The sequence below is a fragment of the Accipiter gentilis genome, chromosome Z (assembly GCF_929443795.1).
Source record: "Accipiter gentilis chromosome Z, bAccGen1.1, whole genome shotgun sequence".
Taxonomy (NCBI): Eukaryota; Metazoa; Chordata; class Aves; order Accipitriformes; family Accipitridae; genus Astur; species Astur gentilis.
Genome location: NC_064919.1, coordinates 56,605,956 through 56,622,622, shown reverse-complemented (window position 1 = coordinate 56,622,622; position 16,667 = coordinate 56,605,956). Strand labels below are relative to the sequence as shown.

At 38.7% G+C, this 16,667-nt stretch overlaps 1 protein-coding gene across 7 annotated transcripts in view; it reads left to right on the top strand.

Moving 5' to 3' along the window:
* KDM4C (lysine demethylase 4C) overlaps positions 1 to 16,667 on the top strand; it is a 271,034-nt gene that overhangs the window by 18,630 nt on the left and 235,737 nt on the right. For 6 of the 7 annotated variants that reach the window (XM_049794708.1, XM_049794709.1, XM_049794710.1 and 3 more), the window contains exons 3-4: positions 4,373 to 4,548; positions 7,447 to 7,561. In XM_049794708.1, the coding sequence (XP_049650665.1) occupies positions 4,373 to 4,548; positions 7,447 to 7,561 (291 nt within the window). Of the gene's footprint in view, positions 1 to 4,372; positions 4,549 to 7,446; positions 7,562 to 11,160; positions 11,346 to 16,667 lie in introns of all 7 variants that reach the window. The other variant, XR_007505033.1, reaches the window with a different exon arrangement.

The following is a 16,667-nucleotide window of genomic DNA, read 5'->3' as shown; positions in this document are numbered from 1 at the left end:
TTTTATCTGGACTATACTTTTTTTTTCTTTTCCTAAAAAGGAAAGGATGTTTTTTTCTTGCTCTCTCATTAACATAATTTCTCAATGAGATGGTTATTAGATCTAATTATCACGTAGTAGGTATGGAAAAATTGGGCTACAAATTACTGTTCTCTCAAATCATACACACGCAATTAAGAGAAACTGGAAATTAGTGGAGTCTTAAAAATAACTCCAAGGTTTGATTTACAGAGGTTGTCACTACTCTCATAGCACTTGGAGTTTCATACTCTTTCTGTTGAAGTCACTAAAATTAAACATATCTGATAAGGGCAGAATTTGGCAATGTGGTCAGGGATTGGTGATGTTTTGCATAGTATATTTTGGCTTGTTTGAAGTTAATATCCCTGTGCTTAAATGATTGAAAATGTGTTTCCACTTTTTGGCCATACACCTAAGATTTAATTCCCATTCCATGTATCACATTTCAAAACCATTTGGTAAGCTCTTCTCCATGTACAGATTGTTAAAAAGTGATAGTCACAGGACCACAGAAAAATATTTTTATATATCTGTGTTTATGTGCATGTGGGATATCTGCTGATCTGGGTTTACAGACCACCTGGAATAATGTCTATGATATAAGAAAGCATACCAAAACCTTTTAAAAATTATTAATTACATTAGTCATGTTTCAGTTGTACTGTGACTGAGGAGGGGCCCTTCCAACCATACCATGTAGGTCTGCTTTCCCCTTCTGCTTAATACTAGAATAGCAGTTAAAGCACTTCTAGCTGTTTTCAGCCTGTCGGTTAGTTGGTTCATATTACTTAGATGTCTTGAGATTTCTTATATTCTGATTTTTACTAGTTTTTGATATATCTCAAAAAAATGACATTTATATATAAAAAATAAACCAAGTAAGTATTTTTTAAAACAAATCTTATCAAACCGGTAATTCATACTGCGAAAGTTAAAGGGTCATTGTCTGAGTTTTGGAAACTGGATTTAAAATAACAAGAATAAAATATTTTTTCCTGTTTTGATAGTAATATAAAATGAACTTACAGAGGACCTAATTTGTATTAAGTCTAGGATGTACAGACTCAAGTATGAATGCAAGGAGTATAAAGACTACCAGAGGAGCTGTATGCATATGCAGAAACAGTAATTTAACCTCTAAACAGAGGTCATAAGCAGAGTAGGTATACCCAGCACTTCAGGTTAAATGTGAGTAAGGGGAGAAGACCTCTTACCTTTGTGGAAGAATATGTGTATGTAAATGTAAACTGACTATAAGGCTTGCACATATTGTGGGAAGAGGGGGAGCGTGGTGAATAAAATGTTAATAAAAAAAGTTCCTAATAATATGCTTGAAACAAATGATTAAGGTACTAGACAAACAACATTAAACCATTTCCAGAGCAGATAATACACTGTGGCATCCCTGGACCAAATTGGCTACAAAATTTCCATTGGGCTTTTGAATGTCTGAAATGAGCTTTAGGCATAGATAATGTATTTTAGTCTTACAGAGGATCCTATACTTAAAAAGGAAAAGAAGGGATGAAGCAGTAGAACAAATGAAAAACAAGGCACCCTCATGGATTAGTTACTATTTACTTGAATACAAAGTGTTTTGGAGATTCAAACTGCATTTATACAGAGCTAAATAGTTAAATTAATTTGCAGTCACCTTGGCAAGTAGTAATTATGGAACAAAGTACTGAAAATAGATGTTGGCAAGTACAAGAAAAACAATTTTCAGAAGAGTTGGGACAGAAGTAGCTACATGGAAATAGTAGCCAATGCCATTCAGAATCAAATGCAGAACAGGAGATTACCAGTATATGAAAGAGGATTTAGCAAAAATTTATGCATTGATAGCACTCTGAAATAACCTCAGTTGTACTAAAGTGCAGCCTTCATGGAGGAGTCTGAGGGGTATAACAAATATATCTATCTAAAACTGAATATATATGTCATGCTAAGTAGCACTACACAGTGTTAATATGCTTAGGATGTTTGAGACATATATATGTATAGATATATAAATGAGAAAGCCTTGCCTTAGGTTTTTCCATTTTTATATTAGAACATTGAACAGCTTGGCTGATTAATTCGATTTAGGTTGCTTCCATGGAGTAAACCTAACTTGCCTGACTCTGTAGAGGTTATTTTTACTAAGGGGAATGTAAGGAGGCTTCAGTGGGACAGGTCAGTGGTAAAAACTCGGAGACCTAGTTGTTATTTCTAACTCTGATACTGACTAGCTCTGTGTTGCTTTGAATGTTATATTTTAACACCTCCAGTCCTTGCCCTGACCTTTATTAGAAAATGCAGATTCTCTATTTTGGGGACTCTATTTTTAGGGACTCTATTTTTATTTTCTTTTAAAATGATGCTTAGCACATAAGTCCCCACAGAATTCACTGCTCTAACCAATACTCTAATTACAACGATAATAAACATGCTCCAGTTAGCTGGAAGGAGATATTTTGAACCTGTAGTCACAAAAATGCTTTTATTGCTTAAAACACACTGACCTTGAATTAAATAAGATAATGCAAATTTTGCTTTTCAGTATTCATATATTTGAGGCAAACCTACAAGTGCATACTTAATAATCATGAAAATGGAAATCTCTGTGCACATATTTGGTTTCTATGCATATATTCTGAATGCATGACTTCTGTGCTTCCAAACCAACATTTGTATCTTGTTGATGTGCATATAATTTAAGATTTGTGTGAAAGAAATAAGCAGGAATCACAAGATGGTTAGATTATTTTTTTTACGCTAAAAGCAAACAACAGTGAAAGTTGCTAAGTAGTCTCTGTGCAGCTGAAGTCCCATGGAAGCTGGGAAGAAAAAATGAAATGAGGGAGTTGCATCTGTGTAAAAAAACTGGATAAAAATGCCTATTGTTGAAATAAAAGCATTAGGTATGGAAGTGTGTTACTATCTGATAAATTTTCTTCATCTTGATGCTTCTGTTTTGGTGTGTCCTTGCTAGCATTAATGATCATGATCAGATTTCTTTGAGGGATGGACTATTTGAGTACACTAGCATTACAATTTACCCCATTTGTTATTGTTTTCCAAAGGTAGCAAATGATCTCAGGGTCTATCTGTAATATTTTTTAGAATTTTTTAATTTCTTGGAGTGATGTAATAGCAAAATATCTCATGGACAATATTGTGTGGAATCCTGAAATGCTTGTTAGAGGAACAGCCTAGCTAGCCTAGTGTGAAGGCTACCTCTTAAGACGTGAATTAATTATTCAAGTAATGTAATTTGTGCATGGCAGATGAACGTTTACGGAAGTCATCCTACTTCACTGTATGTTACTTTAAAAGTTTCCAAGCCAATGCTTGTGAAAATTTGATGTGAACATCATGGAAAAGAATGAATATAGTGAGTGGATGAAGGAACATAATCACTGAGCTTTTGGGCAAGTAGAAGTTCAAAACAAAAAACAAAAAACCAAAAAAAATAAATAAAAATGTCTGTTGCTGTGTTTTAAAACTGTTGCAATTTCAAATCTAGAGAGTTTTCTGTTTTCAGGTAAAATAATACATGCAGGGAGCGTTCAAAATTATGCAGCCAGTTAAAGAACACTGGTATAACTACAGGCGTCTTTGAAATTCCTAATGACTTTATTACCAACACTTTTGAATCTGCTGAGGAGTTTTTGTAGACTTTGGGCAGTTCTGTGGTATTTGAAATACAAGTGTTAACTTTACAACTGGTTAATCTGCACATAGCTTTAATCTTCAATTATGAGGTTCAAATCATGTTAAGACAAAACCTAGTATATCTAAATTAGTGCAAACTTTGACTATAATAGAGTTGTACCCTGCCGTTTGATGGGGAGTAAATTAAACAGACTCTAAAATCTAAAGCTCTCTGAAATAGCTCTATTTTTTCATTTTTCAGTAAGAAATAAAGTTATTTATACTGTTTACACCAAATAACATTTGGACAGGGGACTGTCAAATCTTGTGTATGAATCTGTTTTTTTGTTTTTTGTTTTTTTAAATTGAGGATAACAATTTTATATCGTGGAGTATGAAGTGTTTGTGATTTTTAAGGTTTGATGATAAAATATTTGTCTGTTATCATACATGTGTATGTTTGCACAGTTTCACATGATTGAATTGCTGTAGACTAATGAGTTGCTGCTTGTGAATTGAGGTAATATTATGCCCATTTTTAATGGTTTCCGCATTATCTAGGAGTGCTTACATGGTCAGTTATTGTGAAACAGCTGGTAAGGAATCATTCATGTGATCATCTGGGCTTATTTGACTGGTTCTTTTGATTTTTCCAGAATGTTTTGAATTGGTATTGCAACTGTTGATATCCTGTTTTTTATTCCTGAATTTAAAGGTTATCCCGCCGAAGGAGTGGAAGCCAAGAAAACATTATAATGATATTGAAGATTTGGTGATTCCTGCTCCAATTCAGCAGATTGTCACTGGCCAGTCGGGGCTCTTCATGCAGTACAACATTCAGAAAAAGCCAATGACCGTGAAGGAGTTCAAGCAGCTGGCCAACAGTGACCAGTATGTATATGAGGGGGTCTTGCTTAGAATGACAGATATTTATTTGTTCCCATATTGTGGTTTCTTTGAATTGTACTAGGCAGCAGGGGTTTTTTTCACTTACTCAGTAGAGGTTTTCCTGTCTCCTAAGTTGTGGAAGGGTACCACAATATGAACATTGCTTGTGTTCCAGTTGTTGAAATCATCTGATACCAAGGCAGCAAGAAAGCATCTGACAAACCTGAGACATGATGCTTTCTGTCTACCCTCTTTTTTTGTTTTTCCTGTTCTAACAAATGCTTATGTTGAAAATAATGAAGATGATGCAGACTTACATCTGAGTTATATTTTGAGTACAGCTATTAATGTTTAATGTGTAACTTATTTTGGCCTAGATACTGGAATGGCCTATCACCATGTAATTTGGAAAAAAATCCAACATCTTTTTAACTCCCCTAGAAGTTTTTGCATTAATCTAAGAGAACTCAACTGTACCTAGTGAATGTCTATGTTCTGGTTATGGCAAGATGGATATTAAGGGTGGTGGTGGGGGGAAGTCTGTGAAGGGCTAGGCGCTATACTAAAAAGTTTCAAATTGGCGGACATCCCAAGAAGAGAGTAGTGATTAGAAGGAATTCTTCCCCATTCCTTTTGGCCACATAAAAAGAATAAATTCTACTTCAGCATTTCCTCAAAACTGACTGGAAACAGTTTCTGGAAGGTGAGTCAAAGGATCCTAGAGAGAAAAGGTATTTGAATATAATGAAGGAAGATAACACTGCCCTAGTTTGAAAGAAAGTTTCCCTCATAAGTTAATTTAAGAAATTAAGAAGTAAGAAGAGAAGATCTTGTCCTGTTATCAAGATCAGGAAAAACTAGGACATGAAAAGCTTCTAAAGAGGCTCCTCAGCAAATTTTCTGTAATATCCATGCCATTGTAAAAATGCAAAACTGATCTTTTTTCAATTAAAAGGATCAGTATGTTTCTGCCCGTATATTATTTGTGAAAAATTGAGCTTATCACACTTAAAATTTTCTTCCTCTGGTAAATGGGAATGGGAACCTATTTCATAGTTCTTAAAATTATTTGTTCAATAACTGTTAGAGGGGAGAATAAAATACAAAGCCTGTACAGGATCTGATGTCATTTTCTATGATACCTGTTTATGTATGTTTATAGTTTACTTTTGATTAAATGTGATAAAATGATAAACACTAATTTCTTAAAATAGTTTGGCCATGCAAAAATAGTGTGAAGATTTTAATATGCATCATGATGTTAAGTTTATTATATTCTTTATCATGGAAGATAATTTGGAAGTGTTTCTGATTTCAGTTTTCATGTTTTTTACTGAAATCAGTTTACAAGTTCATTGGTAAAGTTAAGAACAGTTGGGAGTACCTCTTATGTATTACTAGCTGTAGGTCTTTCTAAATATTCATCACTGCTCTTGAGAAAATGTGTCATATAACCTCCTGTGACACTCAATGCAGTCTATATTTCTTAAACTATTAAGTAGGTGAGAGCCCCTATTCTCCCATAAAAATAATTTTGTTCCTTAATGAAGAAGACTTCTCTGTTAAAAGCTCTTTTCCTGAGTATGGTGATGTTACTCATTTCCTTTAAGAAAGAGAGAAGGGTCATGAATGTCTAAATTGAAACATAGTTGGCTTTAAAAGCATTTGTGCCCTCAGTCTAATGCATTGCATGTTTTATTTGCGTGAGGATTCACAGTTCACCATTGAACCAAAGTGCTTCTCCACCTTGACCTTTGGGAAGTATGGGCATACCTGCATCCTGTAGTCAAGATACTTGTGTTATGGTAACTGAGTTTATGTATCCATATTACTCAGTGACAAGCAGAAGTACAGTCCGATTTCTGGAGCCATATCATGAGAAATAATTGAAGCAACTCCATTGCTGAGAATGCTTTGGTTAAGATGTGTTTTGCTAACTTCCTTGTCTCTGTTCTGTGTTATCACATGATGTGAATGTACCTGGTGTACTTGATTCTTGTATGTTTGGATTTTCTTTCCAGTAGTTCAAGTGTAGTAAGTTGGCAGCGCTAATATGAAACTTTACGTCGCTGAGTTGCAGTAATGGAGCAAGTTTTCTTTTCTGAAGACCTAAATATGGGAGAACAGAGGCCTAACAAAGGATCCTGAGGCAAAAGCTATTGATGGATGTTTCCTATGGTAGTGTGCTTGTGTTGTGTTCCCGCAAGATTTTAAATGAGGTTTGAGTAACCTTCGAACAGTATATACATAAGTATATTTATGCATATAAAAGTATGGTGCCCTGTGCTGCACTAACAGAGTAAAAAGAGTAATTCCCTTAAATATCTTTTTTCACTGCATGGTAGAATTTTTGGTATCAACTGTTTGAAACATTACACCTTTTCTCAAAAGTGTTTTTCTGGGGAATGAGAAAGAGAGGAAAGTACTGGTTTTGCCTGACAGGGCTGCTACTTGGCAGAATTAGTACGTTTGAGGTGTTCTGAGACAGGCTTGTGCAGGACCCACCTCTGTGTCTCTGCAGAGCTGGTAGTGAGGCAGGAAAATAACAAATACTTATAATTAAGTGGCTTTTTCATTATGTCTTTTTTCTGGAAGAGAAACAAAAGGGAGGGCCTCAGCCTGAGGACAGTCAGTAGATGTGCTGTTTAGCTGCTGAAGACTGAAGAAAATGTTACATAGGTAGGTGTATGACTTCAGTTACTGTAGCTGTCAGGTAGGACATTACATCCTGTGGTGAATCATGAAACTAAGAATTCAGGACAACTAATAATTCCTCTATTTCAGTGAATTTGAAATGAAGTGATCTCTTAGCATTAAGTTTGCAGGATCAGAGGCATAGTCCATTGTGAAGGTGGTTGTTGAAAGACTATGCTGAACCTTTGCCTACCTCTTCCTCTGCAGATACTGCACCCCAAGATACATAGATTATGAAGATCTGGAGCGTAAATACTGGAAGAACTTGACTTTTGTGGCACCAATTTATGGAGCAGATATCAGTGGGAGCATTTATGATGAAGTATGCATAGCTTTTTATGAAGTTTATCTCTTCCAGCTCTCATTTAAAGGGTACTATATTTGGAGGATACATTCTTGCTTTGTGACTGAGAATCTGTCTTTCTGTTGAAAACTTTGTGTTACTTACTTTAAAGATTCCCAGGCAAGGCTGAAATTAACCCTACATCTGCAAGAGTCAGACAGTTCTGTCCTTAGACAGTAGGATATTGCTACTTTCCCTCATCATAAGACTCTTTCCTTTCTTCACTTTGAACTCTCCAGAACTTTGAGATTCCTTCCTATTTATTTATTTGTTTGTTAACATTTCAGTATGCATGTTACCTCTGTATCTCTTTGGAAATCTAGTGATATTTAAATAACTTTAAAGTTAAAAGATTAAACCCTTTATTTCTCTCTCACTGAGGAAAATTGATAGCTGTACTTTATACATGCTTGGAATGCCTGCAGTTTCCTAGAAATATGCTTATGCTTCCTGTGTACCTCTGAATTACAGGAGATGAAATGGAAACTTACTAAGTAAATGGATTTTGCTGGTTACTTGGCAAGATCTCCATGGATAAAAATGGACTCTTAATACAGATCTCATTATCTGAAGATTTACAGAATATCCATTGATATCAATTAGGCTATGTGAGTAGCTATAGGAGCTAGATTTTGAAAGGCTTATTTGAGACTAACAGAAGAAATATTAGCATTTATAAAAAGATTTGAGGATTTAAAAAACACAGGGCAAACTTTTCTCTAAAAGAAGCTACCATGTGTGGAGTTCTTGAGTTATTTCATGTTCTATGTAACTGCCTTCTCCAATCATTAAAAAAAAAAAGAAAAAAGTAGGATTTCTCTGTGGCAGATGGTCTGAGGCTCTGCTAATGTTTCATATTTCTTCATAGAAGACAAATTACTTGAAGACTCTGTTCAAAGATAAATACGGTCAGCCACGGTGGCTTAAGGCAATTCAATTTTTGTACTAGGTTATGTGATCTTTGAAAGACGACTATAAAATGTCCAATGGTCTATTGTTCAGAGAAAGCATCAAGTCCAAATTCTTTTTTTTGTGTCCAAACAGCTGTATAAAAATGATGCAGAAAATAATTGAAGATTCTGATTTGGGGTGTTTTGGTGAAGAGACATTCTAGATGGTTGTTGCTTTGTGGGGACCAAAATGGGGCATAGGAAAGCAGTGTTTCTTTCAAGAAACAGAAGCTTTCCCTTTTTCTTTTGCTTCGCTGATATTTTTTGTTTTCTTTAATGTTGGCAGGTAATGCCTTCTGGCGTAGCTTTTTACAAATGTAGACTTCGTTTTGATTGTGTTATCTTTGGTCTTTGGTATCTTAAGGTTACTGTTGCATGAACAGCATTTCCAAAGAAAAGAGAATGCAGTAATATCTGATTTTGAAGTGCTAACTGGTCAAAGAGAAGGTCAGAGATTTCCTTCTCATGGAATTGCACTCTCATTAGGTTGGGAGGCTGAGGAAGGGAGGTCAACAAAGCAAAGGGTGAAGTGAGAAGAGCAGCATTCAGCAGTCCTATCTCAGATGTTAGTGCAAAGAAAGCACTGAAAGTTGCAGGCAGTGGCTATGATTAAATGGCTATTATTTAAAAACAAATAGCAAAGGAAAAATGTTAGTGAGACACTGAGGAAAGAGTGTCAACAGACTGACTAGTAAATGTGACAGCCATGTCACAGTGTACAGCCCAGTGGGGTTTAGAGGAAAAGAAGGCAAAACCCTTGGTACCAAACTGCTGGTGAGAAATTTATGGATGCCACTGATCAAAATGTTTTCTCTTAGAAAATTTTTGCTGAAGTTAATTTTTGGCCAGCAGATGGTGTACTTGCACAACTAATCTTTTTTCATGTGTTATGCTTGAAGACAGTGCTGAGAAAGGACCTTTTTGATTCTATTTGTAATTAGTGGTTGTTCTTATGTCTTCATTCAGTTTGCTTTTGAGGATTGTCATTATTTGGGGAAAGGAGATGAATACAAGTAGCTAACATTTTGGGCAACATACAGCACAAAGGGGATGGTGGGATTAATTTGTCATAACAGCCCATTTGTGATAAACAAACCCAAATGCTTTTTACAAAATGCACTTTATAGAAAGCAGTGTGTTTATAGATGTTGCATTTAACAGAAAGGTAAATATCTGGTAGAATTCCAGATAGAAAAACACCTGGAACTTAGTGGAAGTGTGATGTATGTGTCTACTTGGGCCATCAAAATTAGTGAGAAGTGCTGCTGTGCTGCAAGTCCATATATTTTAGTTTTCAAGTTTACCAATTACATTTTCTTTTCCACATGGTGGTGGTCAATTTTACATTGAGACTTCTGTATCTGAAGCATGATGGAGCCTTAATTTTTACTATTTAGATTATTTAAAGAAACAATATTGTTATTTGTGGAATCCACCACCTTGCTGGCACTATGCCAGAGAGATCATATGTCTTGTAGTATTGTTTGCTTTTCTTAGATCAGAGGATGGCAGATTCTGAGGGGTTTGGAAGATGGGGCAAAGTTATTAAGAGTTATAAAGCCTGTGTTATATGGAACAGCAAAAAAACCCCAGGAACAAAGCTATAAATGCATGCTTTGAAACTTGACAACTAGCATCAACGATTGAAAGTTTACCCTTGTGATATTTGGATTAGTGCAGAATATCTCTTGTGTATTTATAATGTATTTATGGTTGTTTGACAGTTTTGAACACAGATTAAATCTTTATGAATAAGGAAATAACCTATGAGAACAAGTGTTCTGTACACTGCATAGAGCTTTATAGAAAATAAATTTAAGATAGTTGAATGTTTACTTGAAATATTATTCTGTGCTGTGTGCATTTTAATTGCTGTTACATTTAATTACAGTGCTTTGTAGGAGAATGACAATGCAGGTGACTCAAAAAGCATTGCACTAAGGAACAGATTGTAAGGAACATTATTTATATTAAGATTATAAACACTATAAGATATATGTTCAAGGTTCTGTCTTTTTGTTGTTACGAGGTCATGTGGACTTGACTGAAAATTAATATTCCTGAAAGTGTTTATAATGTCAATAATAAAGCACCAGTCTCATTAGCTGCAGTCATTAAACTGATTTGTGAATTGATTATGAACACCTAAGAGTTATAATTGTTTAGGAAGTTTAACTGAGAAGTATTTATTTTTCATTATGCTTTTTCAAGCGAGCTGTCTTCCTTATGAGTTATCATGAATGTAATGCCAACTTGAGCCAGCTTACACTGTGAATGACTAGCCTGTGAAACAGTTGCAAATAGTTACTTTTCCTGCCAGGAAGGGGGGGGAAGAACCTTATTTTGTTTCTGATATCATAACTTTATTAACTTTTTATTAACTTCTCTGGCAATTGTACCTGTGAGTAAATTGAAGAGTGCGATTCACCCACTTTTTCTGTACAGTCTGTGTTCTGGTGAACTACTGTTAGGCCTTCCACTTCCACGCCACTCCCAACTGTTGTTTATATCAAACCACCAATCACTGAGGCTACAAATTAAGTTGTTAAGATACAAGGAGCTCAAATTAACTTCTTTTTTTGTTTTGTTTTTGTTTTGTTTTATTAATTTGAAATTGTATTTGTATAGACAGATGGGGAGGACATATGAAACCCTCACATGGACTGATCTAGCAACTAAGGAGAAAAAAATCTTCCTGGTTTCAAAGAAGGTTCCAAAGAAAAGTGACTGATTTGATGTTTATAATGGGTCATAAAACACATCTGACTTCAGTGCTGTCAATTGCATCTGCTATTCAGTAGAGAAAAAACAAGGTTTGAAAAAAAGCACATAAAAATGTTGTCTTGCCTCTCTCTCACCACTTGCTTCAGCTCCTGTCTTGAAGATATCACTTTACTTCCTTTTTCCTTCTCTTAGTTTTATTCCCTCTGATAAGACAATTGCTAAAGCCTCCCTTCTTCCATGTCTAAGCTGTGGGGAGTGTATTTGGTTAGTAATACAAGAGTGATTGATTCAGTGGAGTTTGTAGGCTAACAGTTGGTTATTTTTGCTAAATTGTAGGTACATCTCTAATGTAATATTAACTCTAGCAACAGATGTACTCAGATTTCCTGCTGTATCCCTTGACAGAGCAACTAACTTGATTTTAAAGCAGTACCTTGACATTATATGTAGAGTTTGGATTTGACCATGAAATGAGTTAAGGATGGCATCTGAGTTGTAGCTTAATCTAAGGCTGCAGGAGAGCAGCAGGCATAAGCAATCCAAGAGTCTCTGGAGAGCATCAGTGACAACTTCCTGACCAAAGTTGTCTACTGGACCTTGTACTCACAAACAAGGAAGGACTTGTTGCAGATGTGAAGGTCAAAGGCAGCCTTGTCTGTAGTGACCATGACATGGTGGGGTTCAGGATCTTAAGAGGGCATGTCAAGACAGAAAGCAGGACCACTACCATGGCTTTCAGGAGAGCAGACTTTGGCTTTTTCAGTGATCTGCTTGGAAGAGTCCCATGGGATAAGGCCCTGGAGGAAAGAAGGGCCCAAGAAAGCTGGTTGGTGTTCACCTCCTCTAAGGTCAAGAGTGGTCCATCCTAATAAGCAGGAAGTCAGGCAATGCCAGGGGTCTGCATGGATCAGCAAGAAACTTCTGATGAAACTCAGGCATAAAAAGGAGATACACAGGAGGTAGAAGCAGGGACATGTAACCTGGGAAGAATGTAGAGACACTGTCCAAGTATGCAGAAATGCAACTGGGAGCCTCAAAGCCTACCTGGAATTGAATCTCAGAGATGTCAGAGGCAACGAGGACTTTTATAAGTGTGCTCCAGGGATCAGTACTGGGTCCAGTCCTGTTTAAAGTCTTCATTAATGATTTGGATGATGGGGCAGAGTTTGCAGATGATACAGAACTGGGAGGATCAGGTGATATGCTGACAGGTCTTGCTGCTGTCCAGAGGGACCTTGGCAGGCTGGAGGAACAGGCTGACAGGAACTTCATGAAGCTGAACAAGGGGAAGTGCAAAGTGCTGCACCTGGCGAGGAAAACCCCCAGGTATATGGGGTACCTTCTGGGTAGGCTGGAAAGCTGGTTACCAGAGAAGTCCTTTGGGGGTCCTGGGGGACACCAAGTTGAACACGAGCCAGCAATGTGTTGGTGCAGCAAAGGTGGCCAACAATGTCCTGGGCTGCATTAGGAGAAGTGCTGCCAGCAGGTCAAGGAAGGTGATCCTTCCCTTTTATATTCAGCACTGGTGAGGCCACACCTGGAGTGCTGTGCCCAGAGATACAGAGCTACTGGAGAGAGCCTGCGAAAGGGCCAGTAAGACGTTGAAGGGACTGGAGCATCTTTCATATGAGGGAAGGCTGAGAGCGTTGTGATGGTTCAGCCTAGGGAAGAGAAGGCTCAGGGGGACCTTATCAATGTATATAAATACCTGCAGGGAGGGTGCAAAGAGGATGGAGCCAGGCTTTTATCAGCAGTGGCCAGTGACAGGACCAGAGCCAGTGGGCACAAACTGAAACACAGGAGATTCCTCCTGAACATCAGGAAGTACTTTTTTACTGTGGGGGTGACTGCCCTGCCACAGGTTGCCCAGAGAGTTTGTGGATTTCTCCATCCTTAGTGAGGTAGTCCTACAGTTTGTCTTTTGCAAAATACCATAAGTATGTATCTTGTATGCCATCCTTTACATTATTGTATTGGATTTGCAAGGCAAGGTTTTGGTAGTGGGAGGGCTACACGGGAGGCTTCTCTGAGAAGCTGCTAGCAGCTTCCTCCACATCTGATGAAGCCAATGCCAGCTGGCTCCAAGATGGAGCCACCACTGGCCAAGGCCAAGCCCATCAGTGACGGTGGTAGTGCCTCTGGGCTAACAGATTTAAGAAGTGGGAAGAACCTGCTGCACAGCAGCACCTGCACCCAGAGAGAGTTGTGAGAATATGTGAGAGAAACAACCCTGTGGACACCAAGGTCAGTGAAGAAGAAGGGGGAGGAGATGCTCCAGGCACCGGAGCAGAGATTCCCCTGCAGCGCGTGGTGAAGACCATGGTGAGGCAGGCTGTCCCCCTGCAGCCCATGGAGGTCCATGGTGGAGCAGATATCCTCCTGCAGCCCGGGAAGGACCCCAAGCTGGAGCAAGTGGGTGCCTGAAGGAGGCTGTGACCCCGTGGGAAGCCCGTGCTGGAGCAAGGTCCTGGCAGGACCTGCGGATCTGTGGAGAGAGGAGCCCATGGAGCCAGTTTTCTGGCAGGACTTGTGACCATGCGGGGGACCTATGCTGGAGCAGTCTGTGAAGAACTGTAGCCCATGGGAAGGACTCACACTGAAGAATTTTGTGGAGAACTGTCTCCCGTGGGAGGAATCCCATGTTGGAGCAGGGAAGAGTGTGAGAAGTCCTCCCCCTGAGCAGGAAGGAGCAGCAGAAATAATGTGTGATGAATTGACTGCAGTGTCCATTCACTGTCCTGCAGAGGGAGCAGGTAGAGAAAATTGGGAGTGAAGTTGAGCCCATGAAGAAGGGAGGAGTGGAGGGAAGGTGTTTTAAGATCCAGTTTTATTTCTCATTATCCTACTCTGATGTGATTGGTAATAAATTAAACTAATTTTCCCTAAGTCAAATCTGTTTTGCCCATGATAGTAATTTCTCTCTCCTTATCTCGACCCACAAGATTTTCATTATATATTCTCTCCCCTGTCCAGCTGAGGAGGGGAAGTGACAGAGTGGCTTTGGTGGGCACCTGGCCTCCAGCCAGGGTCAACCCACTACAAGTATGTACAGGATGTCACTGGGTAGCTTAATGAGGGGACATGGACTCATTTTTTTAAAATGTAGAAAGTTTGCAAGTTTTAGCACGTGATTATGTGACCCACTTAGTGGATGAGGGAAAGGCTGTGGATGTTGACTACCTGGACTATACTAAAGCCTATGACACCATTTCCCACAGCATTCTCCTGGAGAAACTGGCTGCTCATGGCTTGGACATGTGTACTCTTCACTGGGTTAAAAACTTGCTGTATGGCCAGGCCTGAAAAGTGGTGGTGAATGGAGTTAAATCCAGTTGGCAGCTGGTCACAAGTGATGTTCCCCAGGGCTCAGTATTGGGACCAGTTCTGTTTAAGATCTGTATGGGGGGGATTGAGTGCACCCTCCATAAATTTGCAGATGACACCAAGATGGACAGGAGTGTTGATCTGCTTGAGGGTAGGAAGGCTCTACAGAGCGATCTGGACAGGCTGGATTGATGGGCCAAGGCCAATTGTATGAGGTTCAACAAGGCCAAGTGTTGGGTCCTGCACTTGGGTCACAAGCAGCCCCATGCAGCGCTACAGGCTTGGGGAAGAGTGGCTGGAAAGCTGCCTGGCAGAGAAAGACCTGGGGGTGTTGGTTGACAGCCGGCTGAACATGAGCCAGCAGTGTGCCCAGGTGGCCAAGAAGGCCAATCACATCCTGGCCTGCATCAGAAATAGTATGGCCAGCAGGAGCAGGGAAGTGATCATCCCTTTGTACTTAGCACTGGTGAGGCCGCACATTGAGGGCTGTGTTCAGTTTTGGGCCCCTCACTACAGGAAAGACGACGAGGTGCTGGAGCTTGTCCAAAGAAGGGCAACCAAGTTGGTGAGGGGTCTGGAGCACAAGTCGCATGAGGAGTGGCTGAGGGAGCTGGGGCTGTTTAGCCTGGAGAAAAGGAGACTCAAGGGAGACCTTATCGCCCTCTGCAACTACCTGAAAGGAGGTTGTAGTGAGGTGGGTTTTGGTCTCTTCTCCCAAGTAACAAGTGACAGGACAAGAGAAAATGGCCTCAAGTTGAGGCAGTAGTGGAGGTTTAGATTGGATATTAGGAAAAATGTCTTATTCACTGAAAAGGTTGTCAAGCATTGGAACAAGCTGCCCAGGGAAGTGGTTGAGTCGCCATCCCTGGGAGCACTTAAAAGATGTGTAGATGTGGTGCTTAGGGACATGGTTTAGTGGTGGACTCAGCAGTGCTAGGTTAACAGTTGGACTTGATGATCCTAAGGGTCTTTTCCAACCTAACTGATTCTATTATTCTGTCAGATGTCCTTTCTCTATGATCTCCTCATAGTTGAGATCAATGTGAGCATTCTTTCACTTACATGTTTGGTTCTAGTGTGCATTTCTGAAGACAATCTACTTGCTTCTGGGTTTTTTTCCACCCTTTGAAAGGGTGCTGCAAAGCAATGGTTATGTCTGAAAAGATGCTGAAAAGAAAAAAAACAGATCAAATGAGGGTGATTGTATTTCCTAACCTGTGTGCTTATGGTGCAGAGATTCTGTTTATAGCATTTTTCTGTCTCTATTTTATGCACTTTGAGGAAGCAATAAAAACCTGGAGGGTTTTTTATTACATTTATTGTTGTGAGTGAGTGGGTGTGTGGAGAGAGGACTGGGTGACAAAGCACATTTTTTTCTGTATGTTTCTTCTGCTCTTTTTCACTGTGTCTCTTAATTAGTTTTTTTACTCTTTGTTATTTGAGCTGTTACAGTCAGTCATAGGGGCTTTTTAGTCCTAGTTGTAGAACAGATATCTTGTTTGACAGGTTAATATTGAAATGAATCCATAAGATAATTGCAGGAAAAATTAAAAACTGAAAAAGGATGTGTGTATTAATGTATACATACAGAAATCATGTTCATAAAAATGGAATACATCACACTGTTGGCTGATTTGTTTAAGTAAAGTGCAAAGGTTAGTATCATGTCACTATTCTAAGTACTTTAAAAAAAAGGAAATGAATGAAAAGTAATTTCATTTGGAGCCTACTTTATCTGCAGAGAGGTTAGTGCTTACAACCTTGAGGTGTAGGTTTTACCAGTATACTGAAAGCTACATTTCATTTTGTGTCTTTGAGAATAGAATGGGTCAGCTTCTTCTAAACTGTGCAAGTGTTCAAATATTTGAGAGCTGCCTGTGAAGTGTCCCATTTTATCTCCACATTGCATTAAAAGCTGGTTCAAAGGCTGTTAAGAGTCATAAAACCTCTTGATAGTAATTTACAGGAAGTTTCAATCACATTCAAAATTAGCGACGATTGGAATAGTCGTCTTCTATATAAACTACTATGTACCTTACAGTATTTCTCTGAAGAAATACCAGGTAAGTCTAGTGTGTGTAGCAATG